Source organism: Poecilia latipinna, unplaced genomic scaffold (genome assembly GCF_001443285.1).
Source record: "Poecilia latipinna isolate Pla-1442-1.1 unplaced genomic scaffold, P_latipinna-1.0 Scaffold752, whole genome shotgun sequence".
NCBI classification, from domain to species: Eukaryota; Metazoa; Chordata; class Actinopteri; order Cyprinodontiformes; family Poeciliidae; genus Poecilia; species Poecilia latipinna.
The window spans coordinates 415,786-424,750 of record NW_015113368.1 but is presented as its reverse complement, the minus strand read 5'-3'; the positions used below and the strand labels follow the sequence as shown (position 1 = coordinate 424,750).

General features: G+C 40.6%; 1 protein-coding gene across 1 annotated transcript; it reads left to right on the top strand.

Moving 5' to 3' along the window:
• The first annotated feature begins 198 nt into the window (after positions 1–198).
• cul4a (cullin 4A) lies at positions 199–8,413 on the top strand. Its single transcript, XM_015045892.1, has 20 exons — positions 199–794; positions 2,197–2,312; positions 2,520–2,623; positions 2,923–2,992; positions 3,081–3,154; positions 3,227–3,389; positions 3,478–3,567; positions 3,651–3,733; positions 4,301–4,368; positions 4,632–4,750; positions 4,844–5,036; positions 5,161–5,265; positions 5,381–5,491; positions 6,211–6,296; positions 6,381–6,488; positions 6,578–6,691; positions 6,774–6,879; positions 6,966–7,138; positions 7,308–7,460; positions 7,568–8,413. Exons 1-20 carry the CDS (start codon positions 665–667, stop codon positions 7,661–7,663), a joined length of 2,262 nt encoding a protein of 753 aa, XP_014901378.1. The 5' UTR covers positions 199–664; the 3' UTR covers positions 7,664–8,413.
• The last annotated feature ends 552 nt before the right edge of the window (positions 8,414–8,965 follow it).

Here is an 8,965-nt window from a genome sequence, read left to right as displayed (position 1 = left end):
TGATTGTTATTTCACTTTAGTTCTTGAGAGGCTGAAAATGTTGAGTTGATACATATATGTAAGTAGAATAAAAAGTTTAGAATCTACAGGAATCTACAGTCAAAGTACAGACAAGACTTATTACAGGTGAAAATCCGAGCCACTCATGAACGCACCTGTCGAAGGGAGCCCGTCTGAGAAAAGCCATTTTGTTATGCTAGCTAGCTAAATGGTAAAGACAGCTACCAACAACATGAGTCGAACATGTCAACGCTAACTAAGTCGCGTTGGAGCTCCTCTTTTCTTTTGCCCAACACACTAACTGAGCTGGTTAAAATCCGTATGTAGTCCGCACTGACATGGACTAGCCTACAAAGCTAAAAAGAAAAGTGGCGAATGGGACGAAAAGTGTGCTGCAGTTTTAGATAACACTCCGTTAGCTAGCTATGTGTTTACTTAGCTGTCTCTAGTTTATTTTTTATGCTCACCTAGCGTTGTGTTTTTCAAGTTTTTGCAACATCATGTACTTTAAATAGACTTCCTGTGGTGCCATCCAGAGACAATCTAGTTCAACGAAGGGACTGCATTGCTGAAAGCGAACAAAACAGGCAACAGGACAATCCAGCAGTAACTTAGCAAAAACACTTTGAAGCACACAGCGGTAAGCCAAAGCGCTAATCTGATAATGGCAGAGGACACCCGACAGGACAAGAGGGCCAGCTTCTCGGCTCTGACCGAGCACAGCACCAACGGGATGGCCAGGACTTCAGGCAAAACAGGCGCCTCAAAGAAATTAGTGATCAAAAACTTCAAAGGTACTGTCACTGTAGTGCTTTTTACCCCCACAGCATCAGCAACAGTGGAGGGTGGAGGTCTCAAGTCATACTACAGAAGATTGTGTGTAACAGTTTTTTTTCTTTGTTGTTTTATTTAAAAAATAATTTGCTCCTAAAGCCTGCTGTTTTAAAACCAACCAAATTGCTCACGCTTTCATTTGAAAGAGTGGAGATATGGAGTGATTTTATTTTGTCTTACATGCTTCATATTTTTAAGCAATTAGTTGTGTTATTTCCTCCTGAGATTATCACTTTCCATGTAGAATTCCTCTTATCTTGGTAAAGCAGGCTCACCAAAAAGTGTATTTGTCTATTTATGGATCTCAGCTGAATGAAATCACAACTTTGCAACTTATGGTGTTATTAATGTAGGCCGCTTCTCTGGTTAAATGTTTACTCCAATAAACCCTTGATGTGGTGTGTACTACAATATTCAGTTCAAACTCAGCATCAAGGTAACAAGGTTTTGAAACATTTGATATTTTCAGTCCTATTGTAGCTACGGTTTAAAGTCCTTTTATTGAGAAGACTGAGAAAGTGCCAGCGTAATCAGAGATTTTTTTCTGGCTGCTGTAGGAATAGAGTAGTCTGCCCCTCCCCCTCTCGTTTCTGCACACTACCTTTCAGCTATCTAAAAGAAGGAAAAGCCTTCTTTACAGCTTTAGAGAATTTATTCACAGTTATAATTATAATTATTATTTTTTTTAACCATGCCACAAAAAGTTTTACTCTGGGTTATTGTGGGAATCTCAGACCTGCTCTTTTTTTTTTTTTTTTTTTTATGTTTCAGCAGCAGAATATATCCATATGTTTAAAGAATTGAATTTCTCATTAAACTTTAAATCTGAAAATTTGCCTTTTACAAATGCAGAAGAAAAAATATGCAGATTTTGCAAAAAGTAGAAAAAAATATATAAGAATTGTTAAAATATCAAAAACAAAAAGTTCTCAAAAAAAAAAAAAAAAAAAAATTTGAACCAAAAACACTTTTTGGAATTTCCACCATGTTGGTTTTGTTTGTAGAAAATACTCTACCTGCAGTTTGTCAGCCGTTCAAAAAAAAGTCCCGGCCAGTAGGAAAATGTTGTTCTTTTGAAATCAAAAAGCAATAAAAATTGACGTGGGTCTTTAATAAATACATTATAAAGGTTTTAGATTTCTGTGGAAACATTAAGACATAAAAGCTTAGTAATATATCAGAGAACTAAAACGTCGAAGTGGATGTTTTTAAAAAGTGCAGTTAAATGTTTGGGGGCATTAAATGAACGAATAGTCGTCACCTCACCTTTGACTGGTAGAGAAAAGTTTTTTTTTTTTTCTCCTGTTTTTGTTAATCATATCAGTAATTTGTTTGATCCTGTCTATTGTTATGTTTTAACAGATAGGCCAAAACTAGCAGAGAACTACACAGAAGACACGTGGCTGAAGCTTCGAGATGCGGTGGGTGCCATTCAGAACAGCACCTCCATCAAGTACAACCTGGAAGAGCTCTATCAGGTCGGTGTAGTTAAACATCAAGCTCCAGGTCTGAAAAATTTGTCTCAGGTTCTGTCTCTAGAAATCGGTTTTGCATAAATATTCAAGTTGCTTAAGTACGTCTCCTTTGGAGAAGGCTGAAGTTGTGTCTGAAGACTTCACTTTCTCACGTGTTTCTCGTCTTTTTCCTGCGACTCTTGCCAAACGTTTCGCTGGAACGCCTAAAAGGCCGTGGAGAACCTGTGTTCGTACAAAGTCTCCCCCACGCTGTACAAGCAGCTGCGGCAGGTTTGCGAGGACCACGTGCGGGCACAGATCCATCAGTTCAGAGAATATCCTTTTTATTTGTCCACAACCTCGTCAGCCAAACCGGGAGAAACCTTTACGAAGCCCGACAGCCGGTGAGACGCTTTGGCGATTGATCATCAGTTGGAATATTTGGCTGGCCGACTGTGCTGATAAATTTGTAGCTTTAACAGTCAAAACTTTCTCATTTTGTTTAGTTGCTGTTTTCAAAATCATTTTGGCGTTAAGAGCTAAAAGCTTTATGAGTGACATTTTCCCCAGTGAAATTAGAAGTTGTTGTTGTGACGGTGCTTGTTTGTGGTTTTACCCTTAACCTGGAGCTCACAGAGTCGATGGACAACCTGTCCTTCCTGAAGCGAATGAATCGCTGCTGGCAGGACCACTGCAGGCAAACTGTAAGAGTTGACCTTCAATCCTATAACTCAGAAGTGTTCAAGGGTGTTCACTTAGTCGGTGACGAGATGACGATTCCCCTCTTTCCAGATAATGATCCGAAGCATCTTTCTCTTCCTGGATCGAACATATGTGCTTCAGAACTCTCTGCTGCCCTCCATCTGGTGAGCTTCCGTCGGCTCGGTTGTGTTTCCAGTGATGCGTTCAGGAAGCTGATGCTGGTTTGTACGCCGCAGGGACACCGGGCTGGAGCTGTTCCGCACACACATCGTGAGCGACAGTGCGGTCCAGAAGCGAACGGTGGAAGGCATTTTGGAGCAGATAGAACTGGAGCGAAACGGAGAGACCGTCGATCGCAGTCTGCTGCGGAGCCTGCTGGGCATGCTGTCAGACCTGCAGGTATCCGACGGTAACGGGGCAGCAGGCTGCGGGGGTCGTTTTTTTTTCTACAAATAAAGACTGTGTTTTACTTTTCTTTTGCTCAAAGGTTTACAAAGACTCCTTTGAGGAGAGATTTTTGACTGAAACAAATCGTCTCTATGCAGCTGAAGGACAGCGGCTGATGCAGGAGAGAGACGTGAGAGGCACTCTTAATAGATCCTGGGGTTATGAGGTCAAGTGCATCATCGGTGTCTTAATCTATGCTGTCTTTGTGTTTAGGTGCCTGAATACCTGCACCACGTAGCTCGCCGTTTAGAAGAGGAGAATGATCGAATTGTGAGCTACCTCGACCAGAGCACTCAGTAAGATTCAGAATGTTGTTGTTGTTGTTGAGTCATCTATCTCTGTTCGCCCTTAGGAGACACTCAGGCTGAAAACAAATGATAGAATTCCCAAAGTTTGTTTCAGTTTATTTAAGATTTCCTTTCTTAAATAGGTTGAACCCATGCACAGAATGATACAGTCATGTAAACCTGATTGGTGTAACTGTGAAAACATTTTTTTCTACTACTGATAGAGTTGTAGATTGAGTGAGTTCTGGTAGAGCTGGTATCACTCATGTCTCCACATTAGGCTAAGAAATGATCTACTTTCAACCAAGAGGTAAAAACAAAAATATGTCTGCAAGTTCCCTCGCTTCTGGCTGTTAACAGGTTTAAACTTCAGACGGATTTTCTGCTGCGATAAGGTCCAAGGGCCTCCGGTTTAACAGAAGTTAATTTTTGAGTGAAACTATAAAACATAGCATTACAAAACAAAAGGGAGCAAGAGTTGATGTTGGTAAAACTTAATTAAAACATATAATATTAAATCCCTATAAGCTTATTTTATAAATTATTCATATTTTTTTGCTTTTCATCATTTCACAGGAAGCCCCTTATCTGCTGTGTCGAGAAACAACTTTTAGGAGAGCATATGAACGCAGTTCTACAAAAAGGTGCGTCTGTTTAATTTATTTAAATTCCTCATAATGAATATAATCACTTTCTTTCGAGCCGTGGCGTAGTCCCATATAACGTTACTGTTTTTTTCTCCTATTTAGTGAAAAAAATTAAGTTTTTCCAAAGTATAATGCTCATGTGAAATATCAATGTAATGTATTTAGTGATTTTTTTTTTTTTTGGAAGTGAACAGCTTTTGTTTTAGTAGATGTAACAGTTTTAGCTGTGACTTTAAAATTAGTTGTTCATTTTATGTTAGGTCTGAGCAATCTCCTTGATGAGAACCGTGTCACTGAGCTGGCCCTCCTCTACCAGCTCTTCAGCAAGGTAAAAGCAGGACTGCCCACGCTGCTGCAGTTTTGGAGGGACTATATCAAGGTAAATATGTTAAACACATATATGACATATTAGAGATGTATGTTTTAGTCTTGTCACTTCTCAGAAAAGCCTTAATAAACCTTCTGGTTGCAGTCATTCGGTGGGGAGATCGTTTGCACACCAGAGAAGGACAAGGACATGGTTCAGGATCTTTTGGACTTCAAGGACAAGATGGACAATGTTGTGCAGAGCTGCTTTGCACGCAATGAGGCGTTCATCAACGCCATGAAGGAGGCCTTCGAAACCTTCATCAACAAGAGGCCCAACAAGCCTGCTGAACTCATTGGTAGGTCAAACGAATAACAGTCGTTCACAGTCATTTTTTAGCCCCATTAACTTTCGTTTAGCTTTGGTGCTTTATTAGTTCCAGCCTACGAATACATGTTTTCTGGTTATTGCTTCCCGTTCAGCTAAATACGTGGACTCCAAGTTAAGAGCTGGAAACAAGGAGGCGACAGAGGAGGAACTGGAGAGAATCCTGGACAAGATCATGATAATTTTCCGCTTCATTCACGGTCTGTTACACCTCTACACGGATGAGGGACGAACCTCTTCCGGAACGGACAATCGTGCTTCGCTGTGATTGTCAGACCTGTTCTAAAGTAACAAAGACTGCCTTCGTCCATGCAGGAAAAGACGTGTTTGAGGCTTTTTACAAGAAAGATTTGGCCAAGCGTCTGCTGGTTGGTAAGAGTGCCTCTGTTGATGCTGAAAAGTCCATGCTGTCCAAACTCAAACATGGTGAGTTTCTTGTTTTTTAACTTAGTAAATTATTATAGAATACTTTTCTGGGTATATAGTGCAATATAAAAATGTTCATAACTCCTGAACTTTTCACTTTACAGCCACACAATTCAGCAGATTTTTATTGTAATGCATAGCAATAAAAATCTGTGCATTGAGGGGGGAAAAAAGGAAAAACTAAATATATTTCTTTACAAATAGGAAGTCTGTTGACCTAAACCAACAGGCTGGGTAAAGAGAGCATAAAAACACAGAAGCAACTATGACGTTCCTCAGATCTACAATGTTGTAGGACTTACAAACTGATGTTCAAAGATGTTCTCTAAATATTCTGATTGAAGTGTTTTTGCAAAGAACGGTAAGGATATTGGTGTTAATATTTGCAAAACCAGTAAAAGCATACCCAAAAAGATTTGCAGCTAAGATAATACATATGGGTTTCCTTAGATAGAAACTATTTGAATAATTAACTGAGCTTAACTTGAATCAATTTGCAAAAAATACAATATAAAAGTCATTCAAGTTGTGGAAAAAAAAACACAATGTATATGAATATTTTTGTAAGGTACTGTGTATAGAATTTAATAGAAAAGTTAGGTTTTAATTATCAGTTTTATTAAGCCAAAATTATAAATTGAGCTACTAAATCCCAAAGAAGTCTGTGTGTGTTTGTAGAGCATGGGAACATGTCAGCTGTGATATTTGTGCGTTTGCAGAATGTGGCGCAGCCTTCACCAGTAAGCTTGAGGGGATGTTTAAGGACATGGAGCTGTCTAAAGACATCATGATCCAGTTCAAACAGGTACCAGAGACATCCCAGCACGGAGGACTTAAACGCACCGCAGTGCTAATGACACATTTATGTGCTTTAACTTTTGCAATTCAGTATATGCAGAACCAGAGTGAGCCAAGCAACATAGAACTCACTGTGAACATCCTCACCATGGGCTACTGGCCTTCATACACACCGATGGAGGTTCACCTCCCATCAGAGGTAAGAGTGGCTGTGCTGCAAGAATGACAAGAACACATGGCTTTAACGTGGCCAGCCAATCACATGCTGCCGCTGTAACTTCTTGATAGATGGTGAAACTCCAGGAAGTGTTCAAGCTGTTCTACCTTGGGAAGCACAGTGGAAGGAAGCTGCAGTGGCAGCCCACACTGGGCCATGCTGTACTAAAGGCAGAATTTAAAGAGGTGAGAGCTTGATGCGTATCACCAGAGCTCTGAGATGGGCAATCACTTGACCTGCTTTTACAGAAACTGTTTTGTCCTGCAGGGCAAGAAGGAGCTGCAGGTTTCCCTGTTCCAAACTCTGGTGCTGCTCATGTTCAACGAAGGGGAGGAATTCAGCATGGAGGAGATCCGTGCTGCTACCGGAATAGGTTATGCACGTCTTAAAATATGCAGCGGCCACAGAGATGCGGGAGAGCCGTCTGTGGCTTTAACTGTTGTTTGTTGTGTTGCGCAGAGGAGGGAGAGCTCAGGCGAACACTGCAGTCCCTGGCCTGTGGGAAAGCGCGCGTCCTCAACAAGAACCCCCGGGGGAAAGACGTGGAAGATGGAGATCGCTTCAATTTTAACAATGACTTTAAACACAAACTGTTCCGCATCAAGATCAACCAGATTCAAATGAAGGAAACGGTATATTTCTGTTTTCTGTACTTGTAAATTCAATACTTCCTCTTTTTTTTTTTTAAATGCATTTTATTTGGTGTTAACTTACCACAAGCTTTCAACTAATATATCCCTTTCTAAACAGAGCAGTCTGTTATTTATTTTTTATTTTTTTAACTTGTCATATTTCCTGCAGGTCGAGGAGCAGGTGAGCACCACAGAGCGCGTCTTTCAGGACAGGCAGTATCAGATCGATGCAGCTGTTGTGCGCATTATGAAGATGAGGAAAACCCTGAGTCATAACCTGCTGGTGTCAGAGCTCTACAACCAGCTCAAGTTTCCTGTCAAGGTGACCTATAAAACCACTTGTCTTCAGTTTCATTCTTTCCTACGTTTACACCCAAATCTCATTGTTTTTTGTTTTTTTTTTTGCTATTTTTGCTGACCTCTGCGCAGCCGGGAGACCTGAAGAAGCGGATCGAGTCGCTCATAGACAGAGACTACATGGAGCGTGACAAGGAGATTCCCAACCAGTATCACTATGTCGCCTGAGGGAACGCTGATGTAGCTGCAGTGCTGTTTCCCACAGCGAACGCACAGCTGGCCCAACCGCACAGGATTTACAGCCCCTCAGTCACCCGACTCTCCTCTGGTGCCCATCTTGTCCTTCACATTCACAATCCTGGACGCAGAGCTCCAGAGAGACAAGAGACTTGGCTGCGCTGTTCCCCATTCTGCAATATCCTTCATGGGACTCCGAGACTGGGCTGAATACGTGGACTGGGTTGTTGATGGTTGGTTATGACTAACAAATCTGCCAGTGCGAAATTCAACTCAAAATAACTAGCACTTTCTTTGTTGTTTTTTTTGTTTTTTTTTGAGAGATTGGGTTTTCCTTCTTAAACCATGTTATAAATCACTCTTTGTATTTTGCAGCTTGTTTGTCACGAGTTTTGTGATTTTTATTTCTTCTTCTTTTCTTGAGGTGTTCTCCCTTTAATTGGTTGTGCTAACTACTGAGTGTCAACCTGACTGGCTTGGATGCTTGACTGGTTAGAGAAGCGGCTGCCTGCGTGAAACCGAGTCTTGAGCAAAGCGTTGGCCGACGTGGTTGGTGCTCATTGTGTTTTACACAAAAGCTAAATGAGATGCAGGCCAGCCATTTGTGTATTTTTCTTTTCAGTTTCTTTTATGTTTGACCAAAATGTCCAATGTCACGTGCTGATGCTGATGTTTTTCTAGATCGGACTGTGAGTGCAAAAAGTGAATTTGAATAAATGAGTATTTAATGATTGAGTTTAAATAATGTCTCGTGTCTGATAGGAGTATTTTCTTATATTAGTCTAACATGACTGACACTTTCTTTCACTGTTGGAACCAATGGTTTAAAACTTCCTCTTTGGGTAAAATTTCTTTGGTTAATCCAGTCAAGAACTGAAAATCTGCCTGATTCATAAAGTATTGCACATCATAACTATGATGCAAATTGTCTAGGTTCACTCTCTTCCCCCAACATCTTTAGGTAGGTTTTGATACATCTGAGTTTGAGCGACAACCAAATTTTCAAAGTCAGAAAAAAACATTTATTACCCAAGTTAGTTTTACCAATTGAACTTGTGAATTTCACTTTACAAGCTCACTGAAGTGAAGTTGAAAACAAAGTGTTTTTAAATCAGTTCTTATGGTTCCGTTGAAGTGATCACGAAAGTCTGTTGCCTAAAATCATAGTGTAATCCCTGGGAATCTGTGTAAAGTTAAAACAAACTCAACTATGCAGTAAGAATGTACCAGGCAGCTGCTAAGTGGTGGAGAGTAGCATTAAAGCAGCCTCTGTGTTCCCTCTGGGCTTTTGCA

Excerpts from the sequence above, each read along its gene's own strand:
- cul4a (XM_015045892.1), top strand. The coding sequence starts at position 665 with ATGGCAGAGGACACCCGACAGGACAAGAGGGCCAGCTTCTCGGCTCTG. Across the intron at positions 2,313-2,519 it reads ACCTGGAAGAGCTCTATCAG|GCCGTGGAGAACCTGTGTTC; the intron begins GTCGGTGTAGTT and ends AACGCCTAAAAG. Across the intron at positions 4,369-4,631 it reads GAACGCAGTTCTACAAAAAG|GTCTGAGCAATCTCCTTGAT; the intron begins GTGCGTCTGTTT and ends ATTTTATGTTAG.